At 30.8% G+C, this 13647-nt stretch overlaps 1 protein-coding gene across 7 annotated transcripts in view; it reads left to right on the top strand.

Moving 5' to 3' along the window:
* Positions 1–11452, top strand: part of LOC141534238 (uncharacterized) — a 144443-nt gene extending 132991 nt beyond the window's left edge. For 4 of the 7 annotated variants that reach the window (XM_074253461.1, XM_074253460.1, XM_074253458.1 and 1 more), the window contains 5 exons: positions 4577–4747; positions 4942–5097; positions 5185–5418; positions 5517–5746; positions 5953–11452. In XM_074253461.1, coding sequence (XP_074109562.1) covers positions 4577–4747; positions 4942–5097; positions 5185–5418; positions 5517–5746; positions 5953–8517 — 3356 coding nt within the window. In that variant the 3' untranslated portion in view covers positions 8518–11452. Of the gene's footprint in view, positions 1–363; positions 959–4576; positions 4748–4941; positions 5098–5184; positions 5419–5516; positions 5747–5952 lie in introns of those variants that run through there. The other 3 variants (XM_074253464.1, XM_074253463.1, XM_074253462.1) reach the window with 3 other exon arrangements.
* The last annotated feature ends 2195 nt before the right edge of the window (positions 11453–13647 follow it).

Below are 13647 nucleotides of genomic sequence, written 5' to 3'. Positions count from 1 at the left end.
TATAATTTTCTTGGATCAAGAAATTTTTTTTTTCTGTGTAGAATTTAATTATTAGTATAGTTATTAAAATCTAAACTCACCGATATTATATGACTTTTAGAGTTCACAATCACGTTAGTTAAAATAAAATTCAATTTGTATGGAAATTTGTGTACCGTAAGAACTTAAGCAAAAACAATTCTTGAATATGTTAGTTTAAGACATTCACTTAAACATAAGTGCAATTTAACTATAGAGCCGTATAGAACGCGTTCACTGATGAGCCGTACACACATGAGTGTCCATAATATATAAACATACATACATATGAAGGCGCATGGAAAACACGAGTTGAGAAGCCGGGGGACTCTTACCTTTTAGGCCTTTAGTCGAGTTTGATCGCACGCGCCACTAACATCGCGCCTCACTCAGTTCCTCCTTAAAAAAATAATCAAATTCAGTATTTGTTTTATATGTAAAAAAAGAAAAAACAATTATTTTTATCAAATTGACGCAAGTACGTTTGTTTGCTTTTTTTCTGTTTTTTTTTTTTTTTTTTTTTTTTTGTACATACATGTGTACGTAGAGATTGATATGATAAGATTTTAATTCGTGTGATTGAAGTTTGTGAGAAGAAAATAGGTGAAACATTATTACTACTATGACGTGAAGTGTAAGGTGTGAAGATACATGAAATAAAATAAAATTAATATCAATATCAAGAGATACGAGGCGAATACGGATGTTGGGATAAAAGTCTTACACTTGGATGCTTTGATCACGAGTTTAATGGTATCTATAGCTTTCGATGGTACTTTATACCACTGATCAACAAGAGTTGGCTGTTGGTATTGTATTTGATTTATTAGTGCAGCAGTTGGGTAGTGCAAACCAGCTTTAATACGAATCAATCACTCGAAAATGCTTGGTTACTTTGGTAACGAGAGTATACTTGGCTATTATTCTGTTAAGCCCATAGGTATACATCACATTGATTAGATTTTTATCATTATTGTTTTATTTGACTGTAGTACTAAAATATAAATAAGATCGTAAAAAAATAAAAGATAAAAAAAATAAAATTTAAGCTGACGACTTCTTTAGCTAATATCTTCTTCTGTTAGTTGGAGTTAGATATATTAAAACGTGTAATCTTGTGGGTAAAACCCATGCAGATTTACATTTATATATAGGCCTTGCTTATATTACACTCAAGTATAGCAAAAGTAAAACATTTACTTGTTCCTTGTCACTAGGAGTCGTCGACGTAATTGTAGAACAGAAACGCGTTATAACCATACATCAGACAACCTATGGTGACTCACGATAGCCTACTGCCAGTCGAAGAACGTCTGGAGAATACAAACCAAACTTTTTTTATGTTATTCTTGAATTTTCATTTAAAAGAATCGAGCTACACTAATAATGTAAACTGCTCCCTCTACTTAATTATACCGTCTATTTGTCATACATAGCGGTAAACACTGAAAATTTATTTTTAAATTGATGTTTTCTATTAATAACCGTCTTATACCGGCAACAAAGTTTATTAAATTATAAAGTAAACCGATAAATGAATAATTATTTAGATTAATGGATTTAAAAAGGAGTTGTTAACTAATTGAAAAAAATTAAACATTCACCTGATTACAATAGTTTAACTTAATATAAATGCCACTGACATTTCTCTGTTGTCACATCACCGCTAACCATTCTCTCGAGTTATCTCGCATTCCAACTGGAAATCGTCATCGTATTGTCGCGGATATGCTTAATATAAGTATTTATTAAGATCAAAAAGAGTGATATTATTAAATAGGAAAAATAATTGCATTAATTTATAATACAAATATTAAACTGGGTAGAAAAAAATTGATTCCTTTTTTGTTCCTAACATATTCTGTAAATATTATTTAACTCGTATTAATCCATTGAAAAAAATTGAAAAAAAAAAAAAAAAAAAAAAAAAAAAAAAAAAAAAGCTAAAAACGGTGTTGAACAAAATTTTACACTCTACAAAAAGTCTCTCTACATTTTTTTATAAATTTACTTCTTCAAATATTATTCAACTTTAAAATTGAACCTGTAATAAATTTTCTAGTTGAATAATATTTGAGGAAGAATTATATCAAAAAATGTAGAGACTTTTTTTTTGTAAAAAATTCAATTTCTTTCGAATTATGGATTGTTTTTATCTGAATAATAATTTGTTGAATTGAAAAATTCTAAATTTACAATGAAATTATTAAAAAAAAAAGAAGATAATTGTTTTTCATGATGTAGAAATGAATCGGACTTTTTATGGAGCATTAAATGTTATTTAAAAATGTACGACTTTTAACTATTTTAATTTAACAATTCAAAATTTCGAAAAAAAATTTTTCTCAATAAAATTCCTTCTCGCTTTAAAACAACTTAAGTTTTTTTTGGTTCAAATAAACAATTTTTTCTGTGTACAATATTTTGAAATATCTCTAGAAAGAAAAAATAGCTGACTTTTTGCACGGTAAAAAATTTTTCGTCATTGTGTAGAGTGTTAAAATTTGTGTGTAGAATATTACACTCTAGTGTGTAGAATTTGACATTTTAGTGGATTCAATCATTAAATCAACACATGAAAATGTTAAATTCTACATACTAGAGTGTAATATTCTACACAGAAAAAAAAATTAACTTGAATCAAGTGAAAAATTCTTGAACCAAGAAAATAATTTTGAAAAGTTTCATTGTCTTGAATCAAGACGAAAAATTCTTGAATCAAGAAAAATTTAATTAAACCAAGAAAATTTTCTTAGTTTAAGAATTTTTCTACTCAAACCAAGAAGATGAAGTTCTTCAAAATTATTTACTTAATTCAAGTAAATTTTTTTTTCTGCTTACACACAAATTTTAACACTCAACACAATGACGAAAAAATTTTTACTGTGTGGGTCTGGAGTATAATATGTGTATGATATTAGGTATTAATTTTATTATTATATTCCAGAGAATAAATTTTATCAATAGTTTATATTATAATACTATATGATTTAATTTAATCTGCATAGTTTTGAGTCATCAACTTTTATCCTCATAAATTATGATTGATGATAATTCAGTGAGCTGAAATAGATGGATGTATGAAGTATGAAGAGTGGATAGCCTCATATCAACTTTACTCTAAAATACACCCAGAAAAGACTTTATCTTCGGATATTATGCCAATTACATGTTTGATATGTGTAGTAAAGTGGAAGCGTTATAAGTTTAAACCCACGCTCTACTTATACACTAGTCAGTTAAACCCGAATGCCCAGAGCACGTTTGCAAACTCAATGAAATTAAACGCCTTCACTTCCAGCTCATTTTGCAACTCGTGTTAAACGTGCTATGTCCAGTAATAAATTTCAATCTCTCCTTCTTTGTCATTTCACTCCCATTAGATCCTCTATTCTACTCCAAATATTTGGCGATAGAACACTGACATTAAAACATTATCGACTGAAAAATTGTATCATATCATCGCATTGTATGTAACAAAATTACACATGCTCTATACTACTATGTCTATGTACGAATCCATTTATATTTTTGCATCAGAGAAAATCATCATTCAAACGCAATCGACATCAAAGTTCGAATTTACTTTCATCTATTTTCATTCAATTTGCTCATTCATTTTAAATTTCTCTTCAACTTTCATTAAAACACGGTAAATTAATTTTGCTGTCGTGTATCATAAAAATATATTAGTTTCGGAGAAAAAAATAGCTTAACGCCGTCAAATAAATACTGTTTGAAAGTAAATTTCGTTAATTAACGTACCGACTGAAGCGACTACGATATCTGTTGTATACACAACACGTTCCATCTATTCAATAAATTTCTATAGAATATCCGATTATTGATATTTTTTTTTACCTTAAAATTGTAAAAAAATCTTAGAATATATTCAGTTAGAAAATATTACAAAACGTAATAATAGTGATAACAAAACTAAGGCATAAAACAACGTTACGTGAAAATATAATTTATTGATTCAACAGCCCGTTAATGCAAAACTGTTTACTCACGGCTGTAGCTATAGCTTGAAATGAGGAAATTAATTTGATAACGTGTAATAGATATCATCTATAGAGATCATCAATTTATACACGCTCCATATGAATACGAATGATAATAAATTAACAAAATAATTATTTCATTTAAGCAACAGTAGACTTGCAATAAGAACGAGAGTGAATATGAGTGATATATATTTAAAAAAAGAGAGAAAAAGATCTGGTATTTTATGTTATACGAGTTTGCGGCAGCAAGCCAATAATTATGTGTAGTATTTCTAGTTCATTCTATAAGCCCATGGAAGAAATGCCCAACTCATTAATGTAAAACTGGTTTAACTACATGTGTCATAAATTCTTTAACAAACTTTTCATCATCAGTGATAAATCGTCGGTATTAATTACACTGTATTTTATTTTATTTCTTACTCATCACGATCAGTGTCAGTGTACTTGCTTGTTTGATAATATTATTGTATTAGATTATATTATATAAATGAAATTCAACTCGCGTCTAAATTACGTGATGTCTAACAGCAATATTGTTTGCTTTACAGACTCCCAAGATGTCGACTTGGACGCGATCCTCGGGGAACTATGCGCGTTGGAGAGACGATGTGATGGGGACATTGCTTCTACTCCGGCGCCAGATACGCAACGAACTGGAAGACCTAACAGTGGAAGAATCAACACTGGAGACAACAATGACATTGGAAAAACTGATGGAGGTATTATTGTATTTGTATTTATTATTTATAATGCAGCATAGTCACTTTTATTTATTTTGCTTGAAATTTATTTAATAATTGCTATTGTAGAGTTTTCAATTCATTGCACTTGTTAATGATCCATCTCATTATCATTACCATCACTTTTTTTTTGCTCTATTTTTTATTTATTATTTTATTTTATTGCTTTAAAGGTATGCGCACTGATAGTCCCGATAATGATAGTGCCTTCTCGGACACGGTGTCGATGTTGTCAAGCGAGAGCTCAGCAAGCAGCAGTGGTTCAGGACACAAGCCACCTCAGACCGCCATGCACACGGCACCCCAACAGCAATCACATCAGTTAATGGGTAAATTTACTTGATTGAAAAATTGTAACAATATTAAAAGCAATTTTTATGATCAAAATTGTAATTTTTTTTTTTTTAATTTTTTAGATGCAGCAAGTAGAGCGAAAGCTGAAAAAATCCGGCTAGCACTGGAGAAAATGCGGGAAGCCAGTGTTCAAAAACTTTTTATCAAAGCTTTTACATTGGATGGAAGCGGAAAAAGTCTTCTTGTCGACGAAGGAATGAGTGTCGCTCATGTTTGTAGATTATTAGCAGATAAGAACCACGTTGCGATGGATCCAAAGTGGGCTGTCGTTGAGCATCTGCCTGAGCTTTTTATGGGTAAACTTTTATTCAAGTTTAGCATAATTTATCAGTGCTACTTTACCTTTTGTTTAGAGTCAAAAAAAAAAAAAATTTCATTTTAATGCTATTTGCAGAGAGGGTATACGAGGATCATGAATTGCTGGTAGAAAATCTACTGTTGTGGACAAGAGACTCGAAGAATAAATTGTTGTTTGTCGAGAGACCAGACAAAACTCAACTTTTTCTATCGCCCGAGAAGTACCTACTTGGTCAATCAGACAGAAATACAGGCGAGTACGACGACCATTCGAGGAACATCTTGCTTGAGGAGTTCTTTTCTAGCAGCAATGTTGGAGTACCCGAGGTAATTACAAGTGTAATACCAAATACATACATATATATTTTTTCTTTTTTTTTTATTATTATTATTATTTTTTTTATCATTTCTTTTCAATATTTTTTGTCACGTCAACATCCGGGCTTAACGCCAAAAAAGATTTTAAGCTGACGAGTTGGCAGAATGACTCGTAATAGAAATAACGTTTCATTTGATTTCTTTTTGTTGTTTAGGTCGAGGGTCCACTGTACTTGAAGTCAGACGGTAAAAAAGGCTGGAAGAAGTACCACTTTATTCTACGTGCTTCCGGTCTTTACTACTGGCCTAAAGAAAAGGCGAAAACTGCTAGGGATCTTGTGTGTTTAGCGACATTAGACGTCAACCAAGTGTACTACGGCGTGGGATGGAAGAAAAAATACAAAGCACCAACAGATTTTTGTTTTGCCGTTAAACATCCACGACTTCAGCAGCCAAAATCAACAAAGTACATAAAGTTTCTCTGCGCAGAGGATAATGCCGCGTTGGAGCGATGGATGGTTGGTGTTAGAGTGGCCAAATACGGGCGACAGCTGATGGAAAACTACAGGACGCTGGTAGATGAACTCGCACAAGAAGACTTGGATATTCTTGCGCACGCTAGATCCTGCTCTGTCAGTTCAATTGCCGTACCACCAACCAACCAGATGCAGTACAATACCACCAACGATAATGCCAGACAATTTACGGAAATTAACAGGCACAATGGGACCGACAACTCCCGGCAGTACGATAGTCAGCGGCAGAGTTACAATTCCGATCAACGACAGAGTTATACAAATGACGGTAGACTCAGCCGTGCCAGTAGCTCCAGCTCTAGTGGATGCTTGTCAGATGGAGCACCGAGCAGTTGCGAGGTCGCCTTTGAATGCGGCGAGTTCCCAACAGGTACAATAAAACGCAAGCCCTCAATGAACCCAAAGTTGCCATTAACTTCCATTACCAGACAGCTAAAAGAAGTAGGCGAAACTGTCCGTGACGAACCAGACTCTTGTCCAAGTCCCACAAGTTCAGGATCCGGTACACTGACACGGAGACACAGTCGCAGAAGAAGCGGCACTGATTCTGATGGGTCTGGTACTTTAAAAAGACATCACAGATCTGGAAATGCCACACCCGTCAGTCCCATTCCTCCTGGCACTCCAGTTCGCGAAAGAGTCAGTCCCATGAATTTCTCCAGAACAGACAGTCAAGAACCTAAAACTCCCACTAGTCCAATACCAGAGTGTATGATGGACTCGATTACCTCTCTACCGCCTCCGCCATCACCCCCAAGACTTACTGAAGAAATAGAGTCTGACGGCGAGCCTCTGCCACCTCCTCCACCAGAAATGTTCCGGTCAAATCTGTCCTTAGATTCATTACCACCACCACCAGCTCCTGGTGAGTTACCAATTTGTGACAGTACTGATTTTTCTGGATCATCTTTAAGCCTAGTCTCATTGCCACCACCGCCAAGTCCGCTTGTTGGCGAAACCGGTACCATTCGACGTGCCAGGCCTAATAAACAGACAACCCCAACAAATTCATTGTCACCGGAATGCACACCAACTCACACACCAACACGCAACAACGGTAATCAAATTTACGGAATGATTAATGATAACAATAACATGACACCAAATCAAAACTGTAATCTTTCTCTACAAAATAATGGCTATTCGATTCAAAACGATTTTTATTCTGGATCCAATGCCAGCACACCGACGTTCATGCCAAGTTCACCGAATTTTGCAATACCACCACCGTTTGTACCACCTCCAGCTTATGGAGCTCAACAACAGCAGCAGCAGCAACAACAACAACAACAACAACAACAACAACAACAACAACAACAACAACAACAACAACAACAACAACAACAACAACAACAACAACAACAACAACAACAACAACAACAACAACAACTGCAATTACAATTACAACAGCAGCAGCAGCTACAACAGCAACAACAACCACAACAACAACAACAACAAAACAGCCTTCAGCGACAAAACTACAATTCAAATCAAATTTACGGAACTTATCCAGCTGCTCAGCAGTGTGGGCCAGTAATCAGGCCTAATCCGAACATGGATACCATCCGAAGAAGTGCTTTAAAGCAAAATTCCGGTCACTACGCTACTCCACCGTACCTTGCTGAACTGAAAGCTACCGCTAGTCCACAACCACAGAGACGAGTAACCATCCTAGAGCCTCCAACCTCACCTAAATCAAAGACTGGAACTGGTAAGAAAATTTCATTCAATTTGCCACCACAACAAGAGCCAGGAAGTCCAGCTTTGCCGCAAAGAAAGCCAATGCCACCGAGAAGATCCGATAGCACCCGGCTGACTTCACCAAAAAAATTGGCAGCTTCTGACCAAGCGCCACCCGGTGATTTTCTAAAAGATCTTCAGAGAGTTATGAGAAAAAAATGGCAAGTTGCGCAAAAGTGTAAGCTAGATTCAACAACTACTCCCCACGAAGTACTTGGTTTCCGTGATCCGCCTCCGGCTATTGCAGACTACAGAGAAACAAATGTCTCTAATTGGGTACAAGAGCATTATGGTGCTGATAATTTATACGAGAATGTATACACAAATGATCCAACTGCTCCTGTTGAGTACGCCTCAAGCCCAGGACGACAATCAACAGTGAGATTTGCTGATGAAAATATAAGTATGAATATTGCTAATGTTATAGCTAGTAAACGACGGCCACCACCACCACCACCAAAAAGAGCGGAGACGACTCATCTAACAACACGAGCAATGCACTGACAATAGCAGATAATTAAGCCTCATCACGAGAGGCGGCGGTGGTACTCTTGTTTCTGCGGTTGGTGGAAACACTGATTAATCTTTTAGATTTTTCATCATTAATGTAACTATGTACTTGCTATTTATGGCTGTTGCTGCTACTACGATTAATATTGTTGTTATTGTCATTATTATTATTATTATTATTATAATTATTAATTTCATTATTATTTCGCCAATTAAACAGCTACTACAATTAATATGAGCTGAATACTTTTGCATGGCTGCAAATAATACTGACTTTATCGCCCATTATATTTTATTTAATTATTCATCATCATTTAGTACTGGTTACTATTGATGCAAATAAATAAATAAATTATTAAATCTATCAATATCAAATGATTGTATGCCTGTTTTTTTGATCAATTATGCAACAAAACACAACGACAGACTGCGCAATAATTTTCGGCTGAAACATAAATTAAGCAACGGATATATCATCGTAGTATAGAAGAAACACAAATTTGTATTGTAAAAAAAATTTATAAAAAAAGTCAAAAAAAAAAAATAAATTGTATACATATAAGTAGACGTAGGAAATACTGCTGCACACACTAAGGATGTGATATAAATTTTAAGCTCGCTTTATATTATACTAGTACACTGCGATTGATTTATATTAATTATTCATTTTGAATAAATGTGCAACTATATACAAACATATTCGTGAATTTATAAAACGATTTATACACATATACACGAGATTATACGAAATATACGTACGTGCAATTAATATCAATAACAATAATTGATTAATAATAGAAGAATAAAAAAATAAATAAAATTGCAAAGTAACAAGCGTCCGCAATAAAATATGAAAAATATATGTTAGCAACTGGAATGCACAAATATTGGGTCTGTTACTTTTTTGAATATTTTTTAAGTGTCCAAGGCGTTGTTTTATTTGTATGTTTTTTATTCACGGTGCTTTATATAAGACATTTTCTCAATAAAGTTTAACTTAGCAATTGGAGAAACATAATTATCATAATTAATGTATAGTTTCAAAATAAAACGTACGTAAGTTTTTTATTGATATAAACGCGATGAACATAGATGTTATATGTAATTCAATAAACTTTCTCAATTTTTATTATTTTATTTTGTACGTCGTGTCGCGTTTATAAAATTAATAATTTGAATTTTTGCACGATTTTTTCATAACTGAGATCTCGTTAATGCCATTTTTTGATAATGATATACACGAAAAGTAATAATAATTATATTATTAATAATAATTAATTATAAACACATTTATTACGTATTGTATAAGCCATTAAGATTATGTTTAATTATTGTCATATAAATGAATGATTAAATAGGGATTTAAAAAATTTTTAATTATAAACAAATATATACTATACTGACATTTTTATTTTATTGTGGTACAATTACTATGAAATTGCGTGATTGAATTTTTTACGCATGTTAAATGAGTTGTTGGTAGAAGAGCAGAAAAATAGAATTTAAATAAAATTGACTAACAATTCTTTAGCATGTAATTGCTTTAGCGTGAAAAAAAAAATTAAAATTTTTTAGAGAAATATTTTTTTTCTTGTTTTTTAAAAAGCTGAAAGTCAAAAATAATATACAAAGACAAAGAAACAATTTCATATGAAGTCATATCTAAAAATAAAGGTAGTAGTATATATAATAAATGATATTTATAATTATTATTTTTTATTTATGGTAAAATATGCAAGAACCAAGTGTAACTTTTTGAGCCTTATTGCAAGCTGACATCCCCAATTTTATAGCCAATACAAATTTTGATAACAATTATTATTGTAAACAAAAAAAAAATTATGAAACAAAATACTAAAAATAATGAAATAATAATAATAAAAAAAAATAAAATTTTGTATTTAAATAATGATGAATGCCTGTAAATATATCAGGCTTTTTTTTTTCAAGTAGATAGCTTTTCAATTAGATAAATTTGTTGCCGCTAATTCGTAATATTAGCAAATATTAGTTGACCACGGTTGGATGTTACGGGTTAATTTAAGTTATTTTTTTCATCACATTTGATGTGTTTATTTCTGATATTCATTTACGAGCTTAATTATGTATATTATATAAAATGATTTATATACTAATAATCAGAAATAATAATTAATTAGTAACATAATTAAACCATTTAAATTTCATTTATATAATTGACTTGAATTATTATAAAATAATGAGGAAATTATAAATATTTTATTTTATTTTATTTTACTAAAGAAATGAAGAAAAATATTGCTCTTAATAATTGGAACTCAAAGTTAATACAATTGGCAGTCATGAAATGATTAACGAAAATGAAATTAGTAATGAGAAATAATTATTATAATTATAATAATAACAAACGACATATTTTTATTATTGAATGATTAATGTTTGATCTTTTCAAGTTGTATGTATGTTTATGTAAATATTGTAATGAATGGTATTATGAAAGAAAATTATTATTAAATGAATCCAATTGATTAATATAAATGATATTTATGCATAAAAAAATTAAATGATTTATTCTAACAAAAAAGAAAAAAGAATATATTAACGTCAAATATTTAACACATTTAAAAAGATGATTACACCAACCGTGCATCTTATGGATGAATAAAATTCTCCGTAAATTGTAATTTTTTTTTGCGCTTTCATTTATCTTTTTGCGAAAAATAAATCTACACAAAAAGCCATTTACATCCAAGTATAATTTTATTAAATAGCTATATAGATTCATTATTGAATTTATTGAGTTAGTTTTAATAATTGTGACAATACTATTGTTTTTTTATTTTTTGCAATTTAAATTTTATTAATTGGGTATTTCGAAACAAAACGGCGCAACAGTTAAATAGGTAACATTTTAAAGTTTTTATGTAAATAAATTTTTCGTATATTTCAATTGTATGTTACATTATTTTTTTTACCTTTCCTTGATGATAAGTTCTTCAAATATGAGGTATCAATTATTAAGCAAAATTAATTAAGATCATACAAATTTATATATATATATATATATATATATATATATATATATATATATATATATATATATATATATATATATATATATATATATATATATAGGAGCTGTTCTATAGATAAATTGACTCATCATGATATCTCTGGAACTATAAGACCTAGAGACTTGAAATTTGGTAGAAATATTAGTTTTGCCATGTAGAAGTCAGCTAAGAACGGATTTTAAGAAATTCCTCTCCCAAAGGGGTTTGCGGGGGCGTTAACAATGAAAAATTCCCGTTTTTAAACTATAGCTTCTATCGACTCCAAATTTGGCAGAAATCTTCTGTAAGAGATGTAGATATAATCTATAAACAAATTTTACGATATCTCACCTCACAGAAGATTGCGGGGGTGGGTATTAACAATCAAAATTTTTAATTTCCACGCTATAGCTCCTATAGACTCCAAATTTAATAGGAGTCATCTACATGTGATACAAAAATGATCTATGAACCGATTTTACACCGAATCACCTCCAATAAAGATCGCGGGGGTGGGTGTTAACAATAAAAAATCTTAATTGTCAAAATATAGCTTCACAAAGCTGCAAATTTAATAAGGTTCTTTTATTTGTCATGTAGAGATCATCTCAATACGGATTTCAAAAAATTCTACTTTTGATTCGATGGAATGGAGCGGGCAGGTAACAGCTAGTTAAGTTATAAAGACTAGAACAGTTGATTTTTTATTCGACTTTCCAAGGTTTGAATGTCATTATTATCATAAATTACTGTCATTTTATCTTATCATTGAAGCATGGGCAAGACAGAACTTCAAACTGATGTGTGGGCTTTGAACTATTGCTGCTGAACTGTTGTTAACATTCATCGGAGCAATCTGTTAACCTTTTGAAAGACAAACAAAGAGTTTTTTCGATGGCACTTTTATGATTGTTTAAAAATTGATCTTGACAGAAAGTTACACTATTTGAAAAAACACTGAATAATTTGAGAAATTTCCGGTTGCCTAATTTCAAAACACAGTAGCTGAAAATTTTGAGATTTTAAAAAATTTTTCTTATTAAAAAAAAGTTTGCACGCTAAATTGATAAAAAATTTGATTTATGAATAGAAAATACTTGGACATAAATATTTGTAAGAAAAATTACTTAAAATTAAGGTTTAAAAGTAATAAGAAATGCAGCAATACTGAAAAAAATCAGGTATAAAAATTTTGCACTTACTGTGTTTCAAAATTGGGCAGCCGTTTCATACTCCTATAAATTAAAAGCACTTTATCGTAAAAATAACTGCAATCTGTTACTTTAAAAAGTAGTAACTAAAAAAAATCAACTATTTAATCCGACAGATCTTTGAATTTTTTCAATCAAATGGCGCCAGTAGCAAGCTGCGTGCCTGTGCCACAACAGTTCAAATTACTTTAGAATAAATCCAGAATTACACTGAGATACTCAAATATTTGAGAAAGTACAAATAAAGATGAAGGGTACAGCCTGATCATCATGCTGGATTCAACGAAAATTTCAGCTCTGAATCTCAACTAGTTTTCAAGATAATAAAACAAACCTATTTTTTTTTCTCCAATTGCAAAATTTCAAATTTTTAAGTTGAAAGCCAATTTTTAACAGAAGAAATAAAATTTATCAGAAAACGTCTATCATACTCTTCTGTTCATAGAAATTTTTTCAAATTTTTTGATTTGGTGCAACCCAGTAAAAAAAATTAAAAATTGATTTTTTTTTTTCAATATTTTTTTGTTCTGCTCAATTAAAAATTTTAATTCATCAATAATTTTTTATTCCTTTCATAATATTTATTTTATGTAAAATTAATGTGTAGACATAAAATTATTCTATTTGATTTTAACTATGTATTGTAACATATATGTAAATTTACAATTTTATTTACAAATACTCGGATATAATAAAAAATATTTCTTAAATTCTAATAAATCTTCTTAATTTATTAAATCAAAATTTATACATTTAAAAATATATATCTAGAGTTTTTTTATGAAAATTCCGAATATTTTTTGAGTTATAGTCATTTTTATAACAGCGTGTAAAATAACCATTGCACGCGCGGTGTCCGACAAAAACGCATTTTTCTCGAA

The sequence above is a fragment of the Cotesia typhae genome, unplaced genomic scaffold (assembly GCF_013202065.1).
Source record: "Cotesia typhae breed Kobodo isofemale line unplaced genomic scaffold, CoteBio_Ctyphae scaffold_13, whole genome shotgun sequence".
Taxonomy (NCBI): domain Eukaryota; kingdom Metazoa; phylum Arthropoda; class Insecta; order Hymenoptera; family Braconidae; genus Cotesia; species Cotesia typhae.
This window is presented reverse-complemented; position numbering and strand designations above follow the sequence as displayed.